Source organism: Oncorhynchus gorbuscha, linkage group LG15 (genome assembly GCF_021184085.1).
Source record: "Oncorhynchus gorbuscha isolate QuinsamMale2020 ecotype Even-year linkage group LG15, OgorEven_v1.0, whole genome shotgun sequence".
Classification (NCBI taxonomy): Eukaryota; Metazoa; Chordata; class Actinopteri; order Salmoniformes; family Salmonidae; genus Oncorhynchus; species Oncorhynchus gorbuscha.
Window position 1 is genome coordinate 4,822,623 of NC_060187.1, and position 25,891 is coordinate 4,848,513.

The window sequence follows — 25,891 nt, forward strand, 5'->3', positions numbered from 1 at the left end:
AATAATCTATCTATTTGATTTGGAATTTTAGGACCCCTTTAGGTATCTAAAAAGTATCCTACATTTTTGTTTTATTAAACATACATTTTGGCCTGCTATTAGCCAATAGAAACACATTGAATAACAGTCCTTACTGCTATTAGCCAATAGAAACACATTGAATAACAGTCCTTACTGCTATTAGCTAATAGAAACACATTGAATAACAGATAGTCCTTACTGCTATTAGCCAATAGAAACACATTGAATAACAGTCCTTACTGCTATTAGCCAATAGAAACACATTGAATAACAGATAGTCCTTACTGCTATTAGCCAATAGAAACACATTGAATAACAGATAGTCCTTACTGCTATTAGCCCATAGAAACACATTGAATAACAGATAGCAGTAAGGACTATTAGCCCATAGAAACACATTGAATAACAGATATTCCTTACTGCTATTAGACCATAGAAACACATTGAATAACAGATAGTCCTTACTGCTATTAGCCAATGGAAAAACACATTGAATAACATAGTCCTTACTGCTATTAGCCAATAGAAACACATTGAATAACAGTCCTTACTGCTATTAGCCCATAGAAACACATTGAATAACAGATTCATACATGGAAAAACAGACAGTCAAAAAAATACATCTTAATTATAATTTTTTTTTTAAAGTGTTTGGTACTAAACTACTTTCATACATTGTTTTCAACTCGTACCGGTCTGTCGTCAGACGAGTCTTGTGACGCTTGTGGACGTCCACGTCGAGGGATCATATTGGACACGACAGACAGAAGTTGACAGATCGGTGGTACCAAGTCCAGTGACACGTGAGTTCGCGAGAGTCTCATCTTTCTATAAAAGGGGTCATATTCGTTTGTGAGAGCAAACCATTTGGAGGCTACAGAAGAATTCAGGAGAAGACTGATTTTCGGGATGTCTCCTGGTCTAACTGGACACTGCCGTAGCTCTACCACCTACCGGAATGCCCGACATCGGCATATGCCGTAGATTGAGACACTAGATATCTCTAGCTTATCTCAGCTGGGGGTGCGGACATGGACTCTAGAGGGTTTTAACTTCACATGGCTTCAGATTGAACATCCTCTGGTGGGGAAGTCAATTAATTAATTAACAGTATATTGATGCTGTCACGCCCTGGCCATAGAGAGGCTTTTTATTCTCTATTTTGGTTAGGCCAGGGTGTGACTAGGGTGGGTGTTCTATGTTCTTTTTTCTACGTTTTTGTATTTCTTTGTTTTTGGCCGGGTATGGTTTTCAATCAGGGGCAGCTGTCTGTCGTCTCTGATTGAGAACCATACTTAGGTAGCGCTTTCCCACATGGGTTTTGCGGGTAGTTGTTTTCTGTCTCTGTGTCTGCACCAGACAGAACTGTTTCGTTTTAGTTCGTTCTCTTATTTTGTTTTGTGTTCAGTTTTAATAAATATTAACATGAACACATACCACGCTGCATATTGGTCCGATCCTTCCTACTTCTCCTCAGATGACGAGGGATATCGTTACAGAACTACCCACCACAACCGGACCAAGCAGCGTGGTAACCAGGAGCAGAGGGTTCTGGACTCCTAGACTTGGGAGGAGATATTGGACTGCAAGGGACCCTGGGCACAGGCTGGGGAATATCGCCACCCCAAGGCAGAGCTGGAGGCAGCGAAAGCTGAGCGGCGGCGGTATGTGGTAAGGCAGCGCAACAGGCACAAGAGGCAGCCCCAAACAAACAAATGTTTTGGGAGGGGGGGCCACACGGGGAGATTGGCAAAGTCAGGTAGGAGACCTAAGCCAACTCCTCGTGCTTACCGTGGTGAGAGAGCGACCGGGCAGGCACCGTGTTATGCGGTGAAGCGCACCGTGTCCCTAGTGCGCATGCATACCCCAGTGCGCTACATCGCAGCCCACCGCAAGTGCCATGCGAGAGTGGGCATCCAGCCAGGGTGTATTGTGCCGGCCCAGTGCGCCGACTGAGATGGCCGCCTCGCTTCGCGTTCCTAGGAAACTATGCAGTTTTTTGTTTTTTTACGTGTTATTTCTTACATTAGTACCCCAGGTCATCTTAGGTTTCATTACATACAGTCGAGAAGAACTACTGAATATAAGATCAGCGTCAACTCACCATCAGTACGACCAAGAATATGTTTTCCGCGACGCGGATCCTGTGTTCTGCCTTACAAACAGGACAACGGAATGGATCGCATGCAGCGACCCAAGGAAACGACTCCGAAAAAGAGGGAAACGCGGCGGTGTTCTGGTCAGACTCCGAAAAAGGGCACATCGCGCACCACTTCCCAGTATTCTTCTTGCCAATGTCCAGTCTCTCGACAACAAGGTTGATGAAATCCGAGCAAGGGTGGCATTCCAGAGGGATATCAGAGACTGCAACGTTCTCTGCTTTACGGAGACATGGCTTACTGGGAAAACGCTATCCAGGGCGGTACAGCCAACGGGTTTCTCCACGCATCGCGCCGACAGAAACAAAAATCTCTCTGGTAAGAAGAGTGGAGGGGGCGTATGCCTCATGACTAACGGGACATGGTGTGATGAAGGAAACACAGGAACTCAAATCCTTCTGTTCACCTGATTTAGAATTCCTCACAATCAAATGTAGACCGCATTATCTTCCAAGAGAATTCTCTTCGATTATAATCACAGCCGTATATATCCCCCCCCAAGCAGACACATCGATGGCTCTGAACGAACTTTATTTAACTCTTTGCAAACTGGAAAACATTTATCCGGAGGCTGCATTCATTGTAGCTGGGGATTTTAACAAAGCCAATCTGAAAACAAGACTCCCTAAATTTTATCAGCATATCGATTGCGCAACCAGGGGTGGTAAAACCTTGGATCACTGTTACTCTAACTTCCGCGACGCATATAAGGCCCTGCCCCGCCCCTTTCGGAAAAGCTGACCACGACTCCATTTTGCTGATCCTGCCTACAGGCAGAAATTAAAACAAGAGGCTCCCACGCTGAGGTCTGTCCAACGCTGGTCAGACCAAGCTGACTCTACACTCCAAGACTGCTTCCATCCGTGACTGGGACATGTTTCAGATTGCGCCAGATGGGAATATTGACGAATACGCTGATTCGGTGTGCGGGTTCATTAGAACGTGCCGAAGATGTCGTTCCCATAGCAACGATAAAAACATTCCCTAACCAGAAACCGTGGATTGATGGCAGCATTCGCGTGAAACTGAAAGCGCGAACCACTGCTTTTAATCAGGGCAAGGTGTCTGGCAACATGACTGAATACAAACAGTGCAGCTATTCCCTCCGTAAGGCTATCAAACAAGCTAAGCGTCAGTACAGAGACAAAGTGGAATCTCAATTCAATGGCTCAGACACAAGAGGCATGTGGCAGGGTCTACAGTCAATCACGGACTACAAGATGAAATCCAGCCCAGTCACGGACCAGGATGTCTTGCTCCCAGGCAGACTAAATAACTTTTTGCCCGCTTTGAGGACAATACAGTGCCACTGACACGGCCTGCAACGGAAACATGCAGTCTCTCCTTCACTGCAGCCGAGGTGATTAAGACATTTAAACGTGTTAACCCTCGCAAGGCTGCAGGCCCAGACGGCATCCCCAGCCGCGCCCTCCGAGCATGCGCAGACCAGCTGGCCGGTGTGTTTACGGACATATTCAATCAATCCCTATACCAGTCTGCTGTTCCCACATGCTTCAAGAGGGCCACCATTGTTCCTGTTCCCAAGAAAGCTAAGGTAACTGAGCTAAACGACTACCGCCCCGTAGCACTCACTTCCGTCATCATGAAGTGCTTTGAGAGACTAGTCAAGGACCATATCACCTCCACCCTACCTGACACCCTAGACCCACTCCAATTTGCTTACCGCCCAAATAGGTCCACAGACGATGCAATCTCAACCACACTGCACACTGCCCTAACCCACCTGGACAAGAGGAATACCTATGTGAGAATGCTGTTCATCGACTACAGCTCGGCATTCAACACCATAGTACCCTCCAAGCTCGTCATCAAGCTCGAGACCCTGGGTCTCGACCCGCCCTGTGCAACTGGGTACTGGACTTCCTGACGGGCCGCCCCCAGGTGGTGAGGGTAGGCAACAACATCTCCTCCCCGCTGATCCTCAACACGGGGGCCCCACAAGGGTGCGTTCTGAGCCCTCTCCTGTACTCCCTGTTCACCCACGACTGCGTGGCCACGCACGCCTCCAACTCAATCATCAAGTTTGCGGACGACACAACAGTGGTAGGCTTGATTACCAACAACGACGAGAAGGCCTACAGGGAGGAGGTGAGGGCCCTTGGAGTGTGGTGTCAGGAAAATAACCTCACACTCAACGTCAACAAAACTAAGGAGATGATTGTGGACTTCAGGAAACAGCAGAGGGAACACCCCTATCCACATCAATGGAACAGTAGTGGAGAGGGTAGCTAGTTTTAAGTTCCTCGGCATACACATCACAGACAAACTGAATTGGTCCACTCACACTGACAGCGTCGTGAAGAAGGCGCAGCAGCGCCTATTCAACCTCAGGAGGCTGAAGAAATCCGGCTTGTCACCAAAAGCACTCACAAACTTCTACAGATGCACAATCGAGAGCATCCTGGCGGGCTGTATCACCGCCTGGTACGGCAACTGCTCCGCCCTCAACCGTAAGGCTCTCCAGAGGGTAGTGAGGACTGCACAACGCATCACCGGGGGCAAACTACCTGCCCTCCAGGACACCTACACCACCCGTTGTTACAGGAAGGCCATAAAGATCATCAAGGACATCAACCACCGAACCACTGCCTGTTCACCCCGCTATCATCCAGAAGGCGAGGTCAGTACAGGTGCATCAAAGCTGGGACCGAGAGACTGAAAAACAGCTTCTATCTCAAGGCCATCAGACTGTTAAATAGCCACCACTAACATTGAGTGGCTGCTGCCAACACACTGTCATTGACACTGACCCAACTCCAGCCATTTTAATAATGGGAATTGATGGGAAATGATGTAAATATATCACTAGCCACTTTAAACAATGCTACCTTATATAATGTTACTTACCCTACATTATTCATCTCATATACATATGTATATACTGTACTCTACAACATCGACTGCATCCTTATGTAACACATGTATCACTAGCCACTTTAACTATGCCACTTTGTTTACTTTGTCTACACACTCATCTCATATGTATATACTGTACTCGATACCATCTACTGTATGCTGCTCTGTACCATCACTCATTCATATATCCTTATGTACATGTTCCTTATCCCCTTACACTGTGTATAAGACAGTAGTTTTGGAATTGTTAGTTAGATTACTTGTTGGTTATCACTACATTGTCGGAACTAGAAGCACAAGCATTTCGCTACACTCGCATTAACATCTGCTAACCATGTGTATGTGACAAATAAAATTTGATTTGGTCTCCTGTACGCCGTTTCGGACCAGATTATCCTGCGCCGGCTCTGCGTGCTGTGTCTCCGAGGTGCTGGGAGGGTGCAGTGCGTCCTATGCCTGCGCTCCGCCCGTGCCGGGCAAAGGTGGGTATTGAGCCTAAGGGAGAGTGCGAGTGGTGTGCACCAGATATCCAGTGCTCACCCACAGCCCAGTTCAACCTGTGCCTGCACTCTAGAGGGTCCAGGCTAAAGTGGTCATCCAGCCTGGAGGATTGGTGCCAAGGCTGCGTTCCAGTGCTCCCCCACAGCCCGGTCCTTCCGGTGCCGCCTCCACGCACCAGGCTGTCTCTTTGTCTCCTACCTCCAGGTTCTCCCTCCTGCCCGGAGCCGCCAGAGTCTCCCTCCTGCCCGGAGCCGCCAGAGTCTCCCTCCTGCCCGGAGCCGCCACAGTCTCCCTCCTGCCCGGAGCTGCCAGAGTCTCCCTCCTGCCCGGAGCCGCCAGAGTCTCCCTCCTGCCCGGAGACGCCAGAGTCTCCCTCCTGCCCGGAGCCGCCAGAGTCTCCCTCCTGCCCGGAGCCGCCAGAGTCTCCCTCCTGCCCGGAGCCGCCAGAGTCCCCCTCCTGCCCGGAGCCGCCAGAGTCCCCCTCCTGCCCGGAGCCGCCAGAGTCCCCCTCCTGCCCGGAGCCGCCAGAGTCTCCCTCCTGCCCGGAGCCGCCAGAGTCTCCCTCCTGCCCGGAGCCGCCAGAGTCTCCCTCCTGCCAGGAGCCGCCAGAGCCGCCCGCCAGTCAGGAGCCGCCAGAGCCGCCCGCCAGTCAGGAGCCGCCAGAGCCGCCCGTCGTTCAGGAGCCGCCCGTCAGTCAGGAGACCCCTTCAGTCAGGAGCCACCAGAGCCGCCCGTCGTTCAGGAGCCGCCCGTCAGTCAGGATCCGCCAGAGTCGCCCTTCACTCCGGAGCTGCCAGAATCGCAGCCCCTCGGTCCAGAGGCGGCCCTCAGTCCAGAGGCGCCCCTCAGTCCAGAGGTGCCCTCTACGAGGGTCTTCAGTCCGGGGCCCGCTCCGAGGGTCGGGGTCTACGTCCCGCCCCCGAGCCGCCGCTGTAAGAAGGCCCACCCGGACCCGCCTCTTTAGAATCACTTTAGAATCACCCCTCTCTCCACCCACTCTCCTTCTCCTCCACCTACTCTCCTTCTCCTCCACCCACTCTCCTTCTCCTCCACCCACTCTCCTTCTCATCCACCCCTCTCTCCTTCTCCTCCACCCCCTCTCCTTCTCCTCCACCCCTCTCTCCTACTCCTCAACCCTCTCCTTCTCCTCCAACCCCTCTCCTGCTCCTAACCCCTCTCTCCTCTCCTTCTCCTCCACACCCTCTCCTACTCTTCCACCCCTCTCTCCTTCTCCTCCAGCCCCCTGTCCTTCTCCACCCCATCTCCTTCACCCCCCTCTCCTTCTCATCCACCACTCTCTCCTGTCCTCCTTCACCCCTCTCAATTCAATTCAATATAAGGCTTTTATTTGCATGGGAAACATATGTTAACATTGCCTAAGCAAGAGAAGGTGATAATAAAGTGAGATAAACCATACAAATTAACAGTAAACATTACACTCACAGAAGTTCCAAAAGAATAAAGACATTTCAAATGTCATATTATGTCTATACATATTATGTGGTGTAACTATGTGCAAACCGTACAAAAGAGAAAATAAATACACATAAATATGTGTTGTTTGTTCTTCACTGGTTGTCCTGTTCTCGTGGCAACAGGTCACACATCTCGCTGCTGTGATGGCACACTATTTCACCCAGTAGATATGGGAGTTGATCAAAATTGGGTTTGTTTTTCTTATTCTTTGTGGATCTGTGTAATCTGAGGGAAATATGTCTCTCTAATATGGTCCTACATTTGGCAGGAGGTTAGGAAGTGCAGCTCAGTTTCCACCTCATTTTGTGGGCAGTGAGCACATAGCCTGTCTTCTCTTGAGAGCCAGGTCTGCCTACAACTGTCTTCCCTTCTACTTCAGCCCCCATCTCCTTCAGCCCACTTCTCCTTCAGCCCACTTCTCCTTCAGCCCCCCTCTCCTTCAGCCCACTTCTCCTTCAGCCCCCCTCTCCTTCAGCCCCCTCTCCTTCAGCCCCCTCTCCTTCAGCCCTCCTCTCCTTCAGCCCCCTCTCCTTCAGCCCACCTCTCCTTCAGCTCACCTCTCCTTCAGCCCCCCACAACACCCTCCCTCCCACATCAGCCCCCCTCTCCTTTAGCCCCCCGTCTCCACCCCCTCCTTCTGCCCACCTCTCCTTCAGCCCCCCCTCCTTCAGCCCCCTCTCCTTCAGCCCACCTCTCCTTCAGCCCACCTCTCCTTCAGCCCACCTCTCCTTCAGCCCACCTCTCCTTCAGCCCCCTCTCCTTCAGCCCACCTCTCCTTCAGCCCACCTCTCCTTCAGCCCACCTCTCCTTCAGCCCCCTCTCCTTCAGCCCCCTCTCCTTCAGCCCCCCCGTCTCCACCCCCTCCTTCAGCCCCCCTCCTTCAGCCCCCTCTCCTTCAGCCCCCTCTCCTTCAGCCCCCTCTCCTTCAGCCCCTCCTTCAGCCCCCTCTCCTTCAGCCCCCTACTTCAGCCCACCTACTTCAGCCCACCTCTTCTTCTCCTCCATAATTTAGTCCATACATTGATGAATGAGGACTTCCCCTGAGCAAATAATCACGACTTGAAAACAGTTATGTTTCTGGCCACCAGGCACAGCCTTCAATCTGAAACCGCTCATCCAAGCAGAGAAATGTAAGAGGAAACCAAATGTTTCTGTAGGCCATTAAAGCGAGATAAATCGTCCCGTTCATAGAGTTCAGATGTTGAAGGACCGGCTGTTGGCATTTGTACTGAGATGGCCTGGTGGGAAAGCTAGCTATGTGTCTGTCAGAGGGAAAAAGACAAGAGAGCGAGAGGAGAACAGCTGTTATACCGTGGGATCAGAGGAGGAGAGGAGAGGAGCTGCTTCAGTGGAAATGTGTCTATGGAACTAGAGGAGGAGAGGAGAGCAGGTCCAGGTCACAGAGCAGGCCCAGGTCACAGAGCAGGCCCAGGTCACAGAGCAGGTCCAGGTCACAGGGCAGGCCCAGGTCACAGAGCAGGTCCAGGTCACAGGGTAGGCCCAGGTCACAGAGCAGGTCCAAGACACAGAGCAGGCCCAGGTCACAGAGCAGGCCCAGGTCACAGAACAGGCCCAGGTCACAGATCAGGCCCAGGTCACAGAGCAGGCCCAGGTCACAGAGCAGGCCCAGGTCACAGAGCAGGCCCAGGACACAGAACAGGCCCAGGACACAGAACAGGCCCAGGTCACAGAGCAGGCCCAGGTCACAGAACAGGCCCAGGTCACAGAGCAGGCCCAGGTCACAGAGCAGGCCCAGGTCACAGAGCAGGCCCAGGACACAGAAATGTTAAATCTCTCCTTGTCCACGTCTGTAATCCCAACATATTTCAAAGGGACCACCATTGTCCCTGTTCCCAAGGTAACCTGCCTAAATGACTATCTCCCTGTAGCACTCACATCTGTAATTAGGATGTGCTTTGAAAGGTCAAGATACACATCAACGCAGTCTTTCCAGACTCCCTGAACTCCAATCTTCATACTGCCCCAACCGGTCCACAGATGACGCAATGTCAATTGCACTTCAGACAGCCCTCTCCCACCTGGACAAAAAGGAACTGAGAATGCTGTTCATTGATTTACAGCTCAGCGTTCAACACCATCGTGCCCTCGAAGCTAATCACTAAGCTAATGACCCTGGGACTGAACACCTTCCTCTGCTACTGGATCCTGGACTTCCTGACGGGCCGCCCCCCAGGTGGTGAGGGTAGACAACAAGGGGGCCCCTCAGGGGTGTGTGCTTAAAAACGAGCAATCCCGTATCCGGGATCGTAATTATAGCCTCAAGCTCATTAGCATAACGCAACGTTAACTATTCATGAAAATCGCAAATGAAATGAAATAAATATATTGGCTCTCAAGCTTAGCCTTTTGTTAACAACACTGTCATCTCAGATTTTCAAAATATGCTTTTCAACCATAGCAAAACAAGCATTTGTGTAAGAGTATTGATAGCTAGCATAGCATTAAGCCTAGCATTCAGCAGGCAACATTTTCAAAAAAACAAGAAAAGCATTCAAATAAAATAATTTACCTTTGAAGAACTTCAGATGTTTTCAATGAGGAGACTCTCAGTTAGATAGCAAATGTTCAGTTTTTCCAAAAAGATTATTTGTGTAGGAGAAATCGCTCCATTTTGTTCATCACGTTTGGCTAAGAAAAACCCCTGAAAATTCAGTCATCAAAACGCCAAACTTTTTTCCAAATGAACTCCATAATATTGACAGAAACATGGCAAACATTGTTTAGAATCAATCCTCAAGGTGTTTTTCACATATCTATTCGATGATATATCATTCGTGGAAGTTTGGTTTCTCCTCTGAACCACATGGAAAAATACATGCAGCTGGAGATTACGTACCAATTTCGACGGAGGACACCAGGCGGACACCTGGTAAATGTAGTCTCTTATGGTCAATCTTCCAATGATATGCCTACAAATACGTCACAATGCTGCAGACACCTTGGGGAAACGACAGAAAGTGCAGGCTCGTTCCTGGCGCTTTCATATAAGGAGACATTGGAACACAGCGCGTCCAAAATCTGGGGCATTCCCTGTTTGAAGTTTCATCTTGGTTTCGCCTGTAGCATCAGTTCTGTGGCACTCACAGATAATATCTTTGCAGTTTTGGAAACGTCAGAGTGTTTTCTTTCCAAAGCTGTCAATTATATGCATAGTCGAGGATCTTTTCGTGACAAAATATCTTGTTTAAAACGGGAACGTTTTTCATCCAAAAATGAAATACTGCCCCCAGAGTTTCAAATAGATCTCCTCCTGTACATCCTGTTCAACCAGCTGCACGCGACCGATCGTAAGGCCCATGATCAATTTGGAGATCAGCTGCACGCGACCGATCGTAAGGCCCATGATCAATTTGGAGAGCTGCTGCACGCGACCGATCGTAAGGCCCATGATCAATTTGGTTTGACATTTGCTACCCCCTATGGGGCTATTTAGAGACTATTTCAGTAAATTACAAAATGTCAATCGCTCCAAATTTCAATGACTTAAAAACCTCAAACCAACTATACATTTTAGAAATTCAAATACAAATATTGAAACCATTTAATGAGACAACTAAAAGATGTGTGACCGACTGGCTCGATTAAGTCTGATGTAGCAAAATTTGAAATTGTGTTTTGTTTTTTACATCGGATAAAAATAGACAATCCGAGCTAGAAAATGTTATATCATACACTACAGTGAAGGAACAATGGAAAAGTCATTCTGCTTTGAAAGTTGATCAACTTGTTATCTCACTTTGGAGAAAATGGTAAACCTACTTGGAGAGCTCGTTTGTCTACATCCATTCAGCATCGTTCACACTCTCTTAAGCCTTAGCCACACCCATCTCTTTAAGGATTCACTTATGATGCCATGTACTAAACAATCAAAGATTTCAAGACTAAAGGCTGGTTTATACTACAGGTGTGTTCGTAAATTCAATCTGGAAAGCCAGAGTGTGCTCACAGTGCACTCTGGGCGTTCGTGAACTCAAGGTTGTCAGATTGTCCATTCCTAAAATCAGAGCATTTTGCTCTCGGAGCGCAAACTGGCTAAGGAGTAGGGTTGATCCGAGCGCTCTGACCTACCAACAGCAGTCAAGCACCCAAGCTAACTGGACGATGAGTAGGGTTGATCCGAGCGCTCTGACCTACCAACAGCAGTCAAGCACCCAAGCTAACTGGACGATGAGTAGGGTTGATCCGAGCGTTCTGACCTACCAACAGCAGTCAAGCACCCAAGCTAACTGGACGATGAGTAGGGTTGATCCGAGCGCTCTGACCTACCAACAGCAGTCAAGCACCCAAGCTAACTGGACGATGAGTAGGGTTTATCCGAGTGCTCTGACCTACCAACAGCAGTCAAGCACCCAAGCTAACTGGCAAACATTGGTTAGCTTGCTACTTCCAGACACAAATGATAGAATAACTCACTCTGACCATTTTACTCGCCCTAGCAGAGCTGGTTAGGCTGTTTTCATGTTATCCAGAGTGTTGGTGACTAACTGTGCTGCTGGCAACAATTTATGTTTGTTGACTGCCAAAAAACATTTGATAAAAAAAATACAAATGTACTTTCAAATGTCTCTCCTGTGAAGTAGTGATGCGTGACATACGCCTAGTTTCCTGAAAGGAGTCTTATATTGTCAATTGACATTTGTGTCATTTATTTGACGGTCCCTAACTACATTTAACATTTACATTTAAGTCATTTAGCAGACGCTCTTATCCAGAGCGACTTACAAGCCACAGAGATAGGGCTATCCAAAGTCAAACCAATTTTGCCACGGTCGCACACCGGCCTGTTGGCTACTACTACTAGTTAGTCCAGGCTGGTTAGACTGTTTCAAATGATCTTGAAGGGTGAGTAACTAACTGTGTACTGTTTTGGCAGAGTGGAAGTACGCATGCTTCTCACATTCGAAACAGACATACGAGAGACACACACATCAATGCTCGCCTCCAAGACCTGAATCTCATTCTAGGTCACATTTCCTAATGGGGGAGAATTGAACCCCCCCCCCCGATGCTATCAGCTTCTTGCACATCTCTTTCTAAATCCTTGAGTGTTTTCAAAAGAAGTTGATTGCATTAATTCATACCAAAGTTTAGGTTTATGTTTTGGCTTCCTTATAATTTCTACAAGTTGCTATTTTGGAAAGATTTGTATGATTTTTATCAAATGCTCTAGGTCTTACAGTGGGATGCAAAATGAAACCTGTTCTGTGTCAGTGTATGAACTGGATTATTACTGCCCCCTAGTGGCCAATGCAGAGGTTTGTCACTGAAATAAAAGGATCAGCAGAGATCATAGTAAATGGGGGAAAATGACAAACAATTCATGTTTGTTTCACTTCGTCAAATGTCTGGCTTGTAGCTTGTACTGAATACGTCCCTGTACAGAAGCACCGGCCAAAGACGAGACAGAAGCACCGGCCAAAGAGGAGACAGAAGCACCGGCCAAAGAGGAGACAGAAGCTGAAATACTGTCCCCACAACACATACTGTAGGAAGCAAAGCAAGTCATACATGCAGTCCCCGTACACCATCAGCTTTCGGTCACATCCCCAGATGCCGAAGTCCCAGCCAGCCCCAGTCCCAAGACCGCACAGTCACAGTCAGCCCCAGTCCCAAGACCCCGAAGTCCCAGCCAGCCCCAGTCCCCAGACCGCACAGTCACAGCCAGCCCCAGTCCCAAGCCCCCGAAGTCCCAGCCAGCCCCAGTCTCAAGACCACATAGTCACAGCCAGCCCCATCCCCAGACCCCGAAGTCCCAGCCAGCCCCAGTCCCAAGACCGCACAGTCACAGCCAGCCCCATCCCCATCCCCCAAAGTCCCAGCCAACCCCAGTCCCAAGACCGCACTGTCACAGCCAGCCCCATCCCCAGACCAGTCACAGCCAGCCCCAGTCCCCAGACCGCACAGTCACAGCCAGCCCCAGTCCCCAGACCCCGATGTCCCAGCCAACCCCAGTCCCAAGACCGCACAGTCACAGCCAGCCCCAGTCCCCAGACCCCGATGTCCCAGCCAACCCCAGTCCCAAGACCGCACAGTCACAGCCAGCCCCAGTCCCCAGACCCCGAAGTCCCAGCCAACCCCAGTCCCAACCAGCCCCAGTCCCCAGACCGCAGTCACAGCCAGCCCCAGTCCCCAGACCCTGAGGTCCCAGCCAACCCCAGTCCCAAGACCGCACAGTCACAGCCAGGTCCATTCCCCAGACCCCGAAGTCCCAGCCAACCCCAGTCCCAAGACCGCACAGTCACAGTCAGCGCCAGTCCCAAGCCCCCGAAGTCCCAGCCAGCCCCAGTCTCAAGACCACATAGCCACAGCCAGCCCCATCCCCAGACCCCGAAGTCCCAGCCAGCCCCAGTCCCAAGACCGCACAGTCACAGCCAGCCCCATCCCCGTCCCCCAAAGTCCCAGCCAACCCCAGTCCCAAGACCGCACTGTCACAGCCAGCCCCATCCCCAGACCCCGAAGTCCCAGCCAGCCCCAGTCCCCAGACCAGTCACAGCCAGCCCCAGTCCCCAGACCGCACTGTCACAGCCAGCCCCAGTCTCCAGACCCTGAAGTCCCAGCCATCCCCAGTCCCAAGACTGCAGTCACAGCCAGCCCAAGTCCCCAGACCCCGATGTCCCAGCCAACCCCAGTCCCAAGACCACACAGTCACAGCCAGCCCCAGTCCCCAGACCCCGAAGTCCCAGCCAACCCCAGTCCCAACCAGCCCCAGTCCCCAGACCGCAGTCACAGCCAGCCCCAGTCCCCAGACCCTGAGGTCCCAGCCAACCCCAGTCCCAAGACCGCACAGTCACAGCCAGGTCCATTCCCCAGACCCCGAAGTCCCAGCCAACCCCAGTCCCAAGACCACACAGTCACAGCCAGCCCCAGTCCCCAGACCGCACAGTCACAGCCAGCCCCAGTCCACAGACCCCGAAATCCCAGCCAACCCCAGTCCCAAGACCGCACAGTCACAGCCAACCCCAGTCCCCGAAGTCCCAGCCAACCCGCAACTCCAGACCCCGCAGTCCCAGCCAGCCCAAGATCCCAGTCCCAGCCAACCCCTAACCCCAGACCCATCAGTTCCAGCAAGCCCCAGACACTGCAGTCCCAGCCAGCCCCAGTTTCCAGCCCTCAGCTCCAGCCTCTAGACCCACAACAGCTCAGCAACAAACACACATCCAGGAGAAAGAGAGGGAGAGAGGAGGGGTGCAAAGATACATCACAGTCCCTCACATCTCCACAGGAGGAGAGAGATATCAGGGGGGGGGGCAAGGGGAGGAGGAGAGAGCAGGAGAGCCAAAACCCACAGTGGAAAACCATGGGAATTAGAATGATGGATTAATGGATGACTTGGTGTTTAAAATGGAGTGAGAGTGAAAAGATGAAAATAGATCACTGAATAGTAGAATGAGAGGAGAGGGATTTGATGTAAATCATATACCTAGGCATGTCTGAATCAAGAAACTGTCTGCGAAAACACAAAACAACATTGTGTTAGTGGAGTGGACTGGAGGGAGAGACACATCAGCAGCAGCATGTCCTGTCCCTTACTGATGACCTCACAGGCCTGAGCAGAGGCCAAACTAGACCACATATGGTTTCAAATGGCATCTGTTTTCTTTCAAGTGCAAACGCTCAATGTATTTGACAGAAACAAAAACTATTTGAACCCAGATCTGCGTTGGACCACATTCCTCACTCAGCCCTGGTGCTGGACTCTCCCCTCCAACCAGATCAACATCCTGGGTCAGAGGTCAAGGAATGCAAAACCATGGTGATACCTGTAAATGGAGATGGTATGGCCACTAGGACGAGACAGACCACAGTCTGTCTGGGGCCTCTGTTCCTGCATTGGTCCTTTGAGATGGCAAGAAAACCCAGGTCTGAGGAATGGTATTTGAGTTAGGTGAAAGGTTACTAGTAACGCAGTTAAACCATAATAGAGGTCGACACGACAGTTGCATTATTCTGTAAAAACAACATTTATGTTTCATGGAGAGCAAACAGTAACACATTACAGTGAAGTGCTACAGTTTACCACAGCATGATGCTACGCAGCTTTACTGAGGTATGGTGACTTACTATGCCGAGTGAGTTAGTTAGGGACGCATGCTGGCCGGTGGGTGATGTGGTCTTGACATGGTGGTAAGTATTCAGACCCCTTGACCCATTCCACATTTTGTTACGTTACAGCCTTATTGTAAAATTGATTTAAAAAAATCCAATCATCAATCTACACACAGTAACCCATAATGACATCAAAATACCCCATAAAGACATCAAAATAACATCACAATACCCCATAATGACATCACATGGGGGTATTGTGATGTCACTATGGGGTATTGTGATGTCATTATGGGGTATTGTGTGTAGATTGCTGAGGAAAATGTGAAACAAATCAAGGGGTTTGAATACTGTCCTAAGGCCCTGAATATACAGTACCACTCGAAACACTGTACATCCCATCATTAGATACTATGCAAGAGGGTGAGGCCAATGAGGATCAAGATCGTCCGTCAGCTACAGGGCCACCAAGAAGCCCTTCATCTACAGAGTCTAGGGATCTATGTTACAGGGCCACCAAGAAGCCCTTCATCTACAGAGTCTAGGGATCTATGTTACAGGGCCAGCAAGAAGCCTTTCATCTACAGAGTCTAGGGATCTATGTTACAGGGCCAGCAAGAAGCCCTTCATCTACAGAGTCTAGGGATCTATGTTACAGGGCCAGCAAGAAGCCCTTCATCTACAGAGTCTAGGGATCTATGTTACAGGGCCACCAAGAAGCCCTTCATCTACAGAGTCTAGGGATCTATGTTACAGGGCCAGCAAGAAGCCTTTCATCTACAGTCTAGGGATCTATGTTACAGGGCCAGCAAGAAGCCCTTCATCTACAGAGTCTAGGAATCTATGTTACAGGGCCAGCAAGAAGCCCTTCATCTACAGAGTCTATGGATCTATGTTACAGGGCCAGCAAGAAGCCCTTCATCTACAGAGTCTAGGGATCTATGTTACAGGGCCAGCAAGAAGCCTTTCATCTACAGAGTCTAGGGATCTATGTTACAGGGCCAGCAAGAAGCCCTTCATCTACAGAGTCTAGGGATCTATGTTACAGGGCCACCAAGAAGCCCTTCATCTACAGAGTCTAGGGATCAATGTTACAGGGCCAGCAAGAAGCCTTTCATCTACAGAGTCTAGGGATCTATGTTACAGGGCCAGCAAGAAGCCTTTCATCTACAGAGTCTAGGGATCTATGTTACAGGGCCAGCAAGAAGCCCTTCATCTACAGAGTCTAGGAATCTATGTTACAGGGCCAGCAAGAAGCCCTTCATCTACAGAGTCTAGGGATCTATGCTACAGGGCCAGCAAGAAGCCCTTCATCTACAGAGTCTAGGGATCTATGCTACAGGGCCAGCAAGAAGCCCTTCATCTACAGAGTCTAGGAATCTATGTTACAGGGCCAGCAAGAGGAGAGTGCATGTTCAGTTTGGCTAACAATCCTTTGCAGGTGTTTGCGTGCCACATCATGCAGTTATTATGGCAATAGTGTTGTGTTGGATAGAGATTTCTGACATGGTGCAGAATAATCCTGGGAGGTGTAGTTAGTGGTGGATAATGGTTAGAAGGGGAGGAGTATGCAGTGAACGGGGTGAGAGGTGAAATGACAGACGGACCTATCACAGCACCAGACTAGCATCAAGGAACGGTAGAGTCGCATAGCCAGCGTAGCGGTGAGGAAACTGTACTATAACTGGCTGAAGCATAACAAGTCCTCGTACAGCACTTTACAGCACTTTACAGCACAACTACCACAAAGATAACGGCTTAACGATTGATCATAATCAATCTGAAATCATGTATACTTTAAGTCACAATCTTTGCTTTCTACAAGTGATCTTGTGACCTGCTTCTATGATGTATAAAACCACACGTTGTTTTGCCAAGCATCAGCTGCTTCAGTGGAACAGGAGAGGGGATTGAGGGGTGGGGAGGAGGGAGGGAGGGAATAAATCCTCTTTGCCTGAAATCTGTTAATCAGTTAAGCTGTGCATCTTGGCGGCGTGAACTTTAACTTCAAGCATCCTTGCTAAGTCTGCTATGCATTAGCCATGGAGCACTGTGCATTCAACCAATACTGGAGCATCCTCAGTCAACCAATACAGGAGCATCTTCAGTCAACCAATACAGGAGCATCTTCAGTCAACCAATACAGGAGCATCTTCAGTCAACCAATACAGGAGCATCTTCAGTCAACCAATACAGGAGCATCTTCAGTCAACCAATACAGGAGCATCTTCAGTCAACCAATACAGGAGCATCTTCAGTCAACCAATACAGGAGTATCCTCAGTGAACCAATACAGGAGCATCTTCAGTCAACCAATACAGGAGCATCCTCAGTCAACCAATACAGGAGCATCCTCAGTCAACCAATACTGCAGCATCTTCAGTCAACCAATACAGGAGCATCCTCAGTCAACCAATACTGCAGCATCTTCAGTCAACCAATACAGGAGCATCTTCAGTCAACCAATACAGGAGTATCCTCAGTGAACCAATACAGGAGCATCTTCAGTCAACCAATACAGGAGCATCCTCAGTCAACCAATACAGGAGCATCCTCAGTCAACCAATACAGGAGCATCCTCAGTCAACCAATACTGCAGCATCTTCAGTCAACCAATACAGGAGCATCTTCAGTCAACCAATACAGGAGCATCTTCAGTCAACAAATACAGGAGCATCCTCAGTCAACCAATACAGGAGCATCCTCAGTCAACCAATACAGGAGCATCCTCAGTCAACCAATACTGCAGAATCTTCAGTCAACCAATACAGGAGCATCTTCAGTCAACCAATACAGGAGCATCCTCAGTCAACCAATACAGGAGCATCCTCAGTCAACCAATACAGGAGCATCTTCAGTCAACCAATACAGGAGCATCTTCAGTCAACCAATACAGGAGCATCTTCTTTGTGTCGAAACGTCTACAAGCTTTTTTCTTTTTATAAATGTTGTTCAGTCATACTGTATATAAAGCGAGAGCAGACTGTAAACTCCATGGGCACAGAGACTCAGTGTGTATATACTGTATGACCTGCAGTTCTTTATGCTGAAATACAGCACCATTACTAGTGATGTAGTGAACTGCCTTTAAAGGGGTTGTGTTCAGTAGTTATATATTGCCGTGCCTTAAAGGGGTTGTGTTCAGTGGTTATATATTGCCGTGCCTTAAAGGGGTTGTGTTCAGTAGTTATATATTGCCGTGCCTTAAAGGGTTGTGTTCAGTGGTTATATATTGTAGTGAACTGCCGTGCCTTAAAGGGGTTGTGTTCAGTGGTTATATATTGCCGTGCCTTAAAGGGGTTGTGTTCAGTAGTTATATATTGCCGTGCCTTAAAGGGTTGTGTTCAGTGGTTATATATTGCCGTGCCTTAAAGGGGTTGTGTTCAGTAGTTATATATTGCCGTGCCTTAAAGGGGTTGTGTTGAGTAGTTATATATTGCCGTGCCTTAAAGGGGTTGTGTTCAGTAGTTATATATTGCCGTGCCTTAAAGGGGTTGTGTTCAGTAGTTATATATTGTAGTGAACTGCCGTGCCTTAAAGGGGTTGTGTTCAGTGGTTATATATTGTAGTGAACTGCCGTGCCTTAAAGGGGTTGTGTTCAGTAGTTATATATTGCCGTGCCTTAAAGGGGTTGTGTTCAGTAGTTATATATTGTAGTGAACTGACGTGCCTTAAAGGGGTTGTGTTCAGTAGTTATATATTGCCGTGCCTTAAAGGGGTTGTGTTCAGTAGTTATATATTGTAGTGAACTGCCGTGCCTTAAAGGGGTTGTGTTCAGTGGTTATATATTGCCGTGCCTTAAAGGGTTTGTGTTCAGTAGTTATATATTGCCGTGCCTTAAAGGGGTTGTGTTCAGTAGTTATATATTGTAGTGAACTGCCGTGCCTTAAAGGGGTTGTGTTCAGTGGTTATATATTGCCGTGCCTTAAAGGGGTTGTGTTCAGTAGTTATATATTGCCGTGCCTTAAAGGGGTTGTGTTCAGTGGTTATATATTGCCGTGCCTTAAAGGGGTTGTGTTCAGTAGTTATATATTGTAGTGAACTGCCGTGCCTTAAAGGGGTTGTGTTCAGTGTTATATATTGCCGTGCCTTAAAGGGTTTGTGTTCAGTAGTTATATATTGCCGTGCCTTAAATGGGTTGTGTTCAGTAGTTATATATTGTAGTGAACTGCCGTGCCTTAAAGGGGTTGTGTTCAGTGGTTATATATTGTAGTGAACTGCCGTGCCTTAAAGGGGTTGTGTTCAGTGGTTATATATTGTAGTGAACTGCCATGCCTTAAAGGGGTTGTGTTCAGTGGTTATATATTGCCGTGCCTTAAAGGGGTTGTGTTCAGTAGTTATATATTGCCGTGCCTTAAAGGGGTTGTGTTCAGTGGTTATATATTGCCGTGCCTTAAAGGGGTTGTGTTCAGTAGTTATATATTGCCGTGCCTTAAAGGGGTTGTGTTCAGTAGTTATATATTGTAGTGAACTGCCGTGCCTTAAAGGGGTTGTGTTCAGTAGTTATATATTGCCGTGCCTTAAAGGGGTTGTGTTCAGTGGTTATATATTGCCATGCCTTAAAGGGGTTGTGTTCAGTAGTTATATATTGTAGCGAACTGCCGTGCCTTAAAGGGGTTGTGTTCAGTGTTATATATTGCCGTGCCTTAAAGGGTTTGTGTTCAGTAGTTATATATTGCCGTGCCTTAAATGGGTTGTGTTCAGTAGTTATATATTGTAGTGAACTGCCGTGCCTTAAAGGGGTTGTGTTCATTAGTTATATATTGTAGTGAACTGCCGTGCCTTAAAGGGGTTGTGTTCAGTGGTTATATATTGTAGTGAACTGCCATGCCTTAAAGGGGTTGTGTTCAGTGGTTATATATTGCCGTGCCTTAAAGGGGTTGTGTTCAGTAGTTATATATTGCCGTGCCTTAAAGGGGTTGTGTTCAGTGGTTATATATTGCCGTGCCTTAAAGGGGTTGTGTTCAGTAGTTATATATTGCCGTGCCTTAAAGGGGTTGTGTTCAGTGGTTATATATTGTAGTGAACTGCCGTGCCTTAAAGGGGTTGTGTTCAGTAGTTATATATTGTAGTTCAGTGGTTTGGCTCTCTGTATCCCAGGGGAGGTTGTGCTCCTTGTCTGTGATGGGAGGTGGCTTGCTGTGCTGTTTAGAAAGAGGTATGTATGTCCCTCATCCACCGTGTGCTGGTAGAGAGAGACACAGAGATTGGCTGAACCCACCGTGTGCTGGTGGAGAGAGACACAGAGATTGGCTGAACCCACCATGTGCTGGTAGAGAGACACAGAGATTGGCTGAACCCACCATGTGCTGGTAGAGAGAGACACAGAGATTGGCTGAACCCACCGTGTGCTGGTAGAGAGAGACACAGAGATTGGCTTAACCCAAGGTGCGCGTGTCTCTAGAGCACCCCAGAGCTTACGAAAGGCGGTGCTAGCATCGCCATAGTGATCGTGCATATTTACAGTTTTGAATTCCTAGTGACATCTTAGAATTTTAAAGACATTGCAAAAGGAGCATTGGTTATTATGATGTCATGATGTAATGATGTAATGATGTAATGATGTAATGATGTAATCTTTAAATGTTCAGGACCGTAAAGGAACTTTGAACTTTGATGTAAACAAAGTAAACGATATTTATGCATCAACAAAATATAACGGAATGTTCTATGTAACTTACTGTATATATTCTCTAAAACGTATATTGTCAAATCACCCCCCCCCTCCACCAAAAAAATCCTAGAATCGTGGAATAAGTCTGCTATTGGAACATGAGCCATGGGTGATTGGGTCCCTTTTGACGGGTAGAATATGGGACATACCTGTCGTCTTGCATGGGTCTGACATACCCAGCTGACAGGATGTTGAGAGAGAGGATGTTGGGGTCTATGATGGTATCGTCCCCCTCGGGAGAGTTACTTATACGCCCTGGGGAGTCGAGGAAGAGGAGGAGGAGGAAAGGGGAAAAAGAGGAGGAAGACGAGGAGGAGGAAGAGGGGGACGAGAAGGAGGAGGTAGAGGAAGATGAGGAGGAAGAAGAGGGGAAGGAGGAAGATGAAGAAGATGAGGAGGAGGAAGAACAGGAGGAGGAAGAAGAAGAAGAGGAGGAGGAGGAGGAGGGGGATGAAAAAGAGGATGAAGATGAGGAAGAGGGGTAGGAGGAGGAGGAAGAAGAAGAGGTGGAGGAGGAGGAGGAAGATGAAGAAGAGGAGGAGGAGGAGGAGGAGGAGGAAGATGAGGAGGAGGAGGAAGAGAAGGAGGAGGAGGAGGCGGAAGAAGATGAGGAGGAGGAGGGTGAGGAGGAGGAGGAAGAAGAAGAAGAGGAGGGGGATAAAGAAAAGGATGAAGATGATGAAGAGGAGGAGAACTTACATACTGTAAATGTTGGTGTTAAATACATATTCAACACACACACACACACACACACACACACACACACACACACACACACACACACACACACACACACACACACACACACACACACACACACACACACACACACACACAGAGAGACATACACTCACAAAGACAGCACACACTCAGGCACATGCACACACACAACAAACAAACACACACCGTCCACTTCAATGTGAGCCTGACTCACCCACAACCAGCTCCTGGACATCTTTCCACACGATGTCTTCACCGGTCTCATGAACGATTGTCACAGTTATTCTCCTCTGAATACCCTGTGGTGGGGTGTGGGGGGGGGGCATTGAAGAGAAGAAAGGGAGAGAGGTAGATTGAATAAGAGAGAGCTAGAATAGTGAATGTACCATTAGAGATAACGGAGACACCAGAACACCAGGACAGAGAGATAGCGTCCAGAGAGATAATGTCCAGAGAGATAACGTCCAGAGAGATAACGTCCAGAGAGATAGCGTCCAGAGAGATAGCGTCCAGAGAGATAGCGTCCAGAGAGATACCGTCCAGAGAGATACCGTCCAGAGAGATAGCGTCCAGAGAGATAGCGTCAAGAGAGATAGCGTCCAGAGAGATAGCGTCCAGAAAGATAGCGTCCAGAGAGATAACGTCCAGAGAGATAGCGTCCAGAGAGATAGCGTCCAGAGAGATAACGTCCAGAGAGATAAGGTCCAGAGAGATAACATCCAGAGAGATAACGTCCAGAGAGATAGCGTCCAGAGAGATTGCGTCCAGAGAGATAGCGTCCAGAGAGATAACGTCCAGAGAGATAGCATCCAGAGATAAGAACACGGGACGAACACCAAGAATCAAAGCAACCAAATAGAGGCTGGAACTGGACTGCACTGGACTGGACTGAACTAGACTGGACTAGACTGAACTGGACTGAACTAGACTGAACTGAACTAGACTGGACTAGACTGGACTAGACTGGACTAGACTGGACTAGACTGGACTGAACTAGACTGGACTAGACTGGACTAGACTGGACTAGACTGGACTAGACTGGACTGAACTAGACTGAACTAGACTGAACTGGACTGGACTAGACTGAAATAGACTGAACTAGACTGAACTAGACTGAACTAGACTGAACTGGACTGGACTGAACTGGACTGGACTGGACTAGAATGAACTAGACTGAACTGGACTGGACTAGACTGAACTAGACTGGACTAGACTGGACTAGACTGGATTGGACTGGACTAGACTGAACTAGACTGGACTAGACTGAACTGGACTAGAATGAACTGGACTGGACTGAACTGGACTGGACTAGACTAGACTGGACTGGACTAGACTAGACTGGACTAGACTGAACTGGACTAGAATGAACTGGACTGGACTGAACTGGACTGGACTAGACTGGACTAGACTGGACTGGACTAGACTAGACTGGACTGGACTAGACTAGACTGAACTGGACTAGACTGAACTGGACTAGACTGACAGAGCTTTACTATCCACCCTCTGGGAGCATCTGGGTATCAGGAAGATAGAGAAAGTATTTTATACACACTGAGTGTACAAATCATTAGGAACACTTTCCTGATGTTCAGTTGCACCCCCATCCTTTTGTCCTCAGAACAAGTTCAATTCATTGGGGCATGGACTTTACAAGTTGTCGAAAGCGTTCCACAGGGATTCCAATGCATCCCACAGTTGTGTCAAGATGGCTGGATGTCCTTTGGGTGGTGGACCGTTCTTGATACACTCAGGAAAACTGTTGAGCGTTAAAATAAACCCAGCAGCGTTGCAGTTCTTGACACACTCAAACCGGTGCGCCTGGAACCTACTACCATACCCCGTTCACTTCAGTCTTTTGTCTTGACTATTCACCCTCTGAATGGCACACATACACAATCCATGTCTCAAGGTTTAAAAATGATCCCATAACCTGTCTGGAGTGGATTTAACAGGTGACATCAATAAGGGATCACACATACACAATCCATGTCTCAATTGTCTCAATGAATAATACTTCTTTACCCTGTCTCCCATATTCTTCTATATTCTTCCATATTCTTCTATATTACCTATACCTATACCTAGGATAGGATAAAGTAATCCTTCTCACCCCCCCCCCCCCTTAAAATATTTAGATGCATTATTGTAAAGTGGCTGTTCCACTGGATGTCATAAGGTGAATGCACCAATTTGTAAGTCGCTCTGGATAAGAGCGTCTGCTAAATGACTTAAATGTAATGTAAAATGTAATATTCTTCTATATTCTTCTATATGAGACTATATGATTCTATATGATTCTATATTATTATATCCACCTGCAAATCAGATGAAATCACAACTGCCATTCCACTCCCTAAAATGACTCACCTGGTGCAGCATGAACGTCCCATGGCAAGGCATGCCTCCTCTATGGTCTACTCCTGCTGGGACGTAGCTGTAGGGCAGGAACAAAAATTTCACATCGGCCAATAAGTTCTGAATGACATTAAAGCTGTTGCTGATATTGTTGTTCTCGTAACTCTGGTTCTTGCATCGACATTCCACTGTGTTAATATCCATTATATCAAGACGTTTGTAGTACATAACAGGCTTACCATTTCACCCACCAGTCTGTGAGTCTCTTGAGTCTCTGAACCTCTGAGTCTCTGAATGGCTGAGTCTCTGAATGGCTGAGTCGCTGAGTGGCTGAGTCGCTGAGTGGCTGAGTCTCTGAGTGGCTGAGTCTCTGAGTGGCTGAGTCTCTGAGTGGCTGAGTGGCTGAGTCTCTGAGTGGCTGAGTCTCTGAGTGGCTGAGTCTCTGAGTCTCTGAGTGGCTGAGTCTCTGAGTCTCTGAGTGGCTGAGTCTCTGAGTCTGAGTGGCTGAGTCTCTGAGTCTCTGAGTCTCTGAGTCTCTGAGTCTCTGCATGTGCAGTGCAGTGGAACCCTTTCCGGATCTGTTTATTTTCTAGTGAGCCAACCACCAAGGTTGTGAACAGATCAGGCCAGTCAACAGTGGTAGATTATCATTCATACAACTTGGTTTACAAAAGGTTGTGGTGAGTTGGTTTGCTGTAAAGTACAGTGTAATCCTGTGTTCGTGGTGACTGATACTCACTCTCCACTGGCCTCCAGCTCACAGATCTCAAAGAACACCATGAGGTCATACTTGCAGTGGCAGGGCCCGGCTGTAGGGCGCATCAGGGCAGTCAGCTTGGTGGCAGGGACTAAAGGGAGGAGGCGAAGGGAGACAAGGTTACCGCCAAGGACACTCACTCTCCAGTAGCAGGGAACATGGAGAACTGTGAGGAGAGAAGGGCTGAAACAGAGGGGTGATCAGAGAGATGTATGGAGAGAGAAAGGAACCATTCAGTACAGTCCTGTGGAAACGGAATGAGATCACTCAGTCAGGAGGGCCACAAAACCCAGGAAGCAAACAATCATCTCTTAACGTTAGAGAGGATTGCCTCTGGAGATGGAAATTAGTATTGTAGCTAAATCAAGTGCAAATTTGTTGTGCTTGATCCCTGACAAATAAACGAATAAAACATTAAAAAATTTAAACTAATTATATGCATCTATATACAATATTACCCAAGTACAAGAAACATTTTATTACAATGTATATCCTAGGTCCTGAGAAACGTGAACGTAATCATCACATCAGAGGCAGGTTTTATTATCAAACAGGTAATGTCTGACCCTACATCAATGACTCTGAAGACTGTCTGTTACCCACTTCTATCAATGACTCTGAAGACTGTCTGTTACCCAATTCTATCAATGACTCTGAAGACTGTAAACCACTTCTATCAATGACTCTGAAGACTGTCGGATACCCACTTCTATCAATGACTCTGAAGACTGTAAACCACTTCTATCAATGACTCTGAAGACTGTCGGTTACCCACTTTTATGAATTACCATGAAGACTGTCGGTTACCCAATTATATCAATGACAGTAGACAGGAGGAACTGTAGGGGAAGTCAACCAGACAGGAGGAATTGTAGGGGAAGTCAACCAGACAGTAGACAGGAGGAACTGTAGGGGAAGTCAACCAGACAGTAGACAGGAGGAACTGTAGGGGAAGTCAACCAGACAGGAGGAACTGTAGGGGAAGTCAACCAGACAGGAGGAATTGTAGGGGAAGTCAACCAGACAGTAGACAGGAGGAACTGTAGGGGAAGTCAACCAGACAGTAGACAGGAGGAACTGTAGGGGAAGTCAACCAGACAGGAGGAACTGTAGGGGAAGTCAACCAGACAGTAGGAACTGTAGGGGAAGTCAACCAGACAGGAGGAACTGTAGGGGAAGTCAACCAGACAGGAGGAACTGTAGGGGAAGTCAACCAGACAGTAGGAACTGTAGGGGAAGTCAACCAGACAGGAAGAACTGTAGGGGAAGTCAACCAGACAGGAG

At 48.2% G+C, this 25,891-nt stretch overlaps 1 protein-coding gene across 9 annotated transcripts in view; it reads right to left on the reverse strand.

The window, feature by feature from the left end:
• kif1aa (kinesin family member 1Aa) overlaps positions 1-25,891 on the reverse strand; it is a 192,561-nt gene that overhangs the window by 26,200 nt on the left and 140,470 nt on the right. For 6 of the 9 annotated variants that reach the window (XM_046300998.1, XM_046300996.1, XM_046300993.1 and 3 more), the window contains 5 exons: positions 24,590-24,698; positions 23,863-23,929; positions 21,710-21,794; positions 20,925-21,030; positions 14,476-14,502 (listed from right to left, as the gene is read on the reverse strand). In XM_046300998.1, the coding sequence (XP_046156954.1) occupies positions 14,476-14,502; positions 20,925-21,030; positions 21,710-21,794; positions 23,863-23,929; positions 24,590-24,698 (394 nt within the window). The remainder of the gene's footprint in view (positions 1-14,475; positions 14,503-20,924; positions 21,031-21,709; positions 21,795-23,862; positions 23,930-24,589; positions 24,699-25,891) is intronic. The other 3 variants (XM_046300999.1, XM_046301001.1, XM_046300995.1) reach the window with 1 other exon arrangement.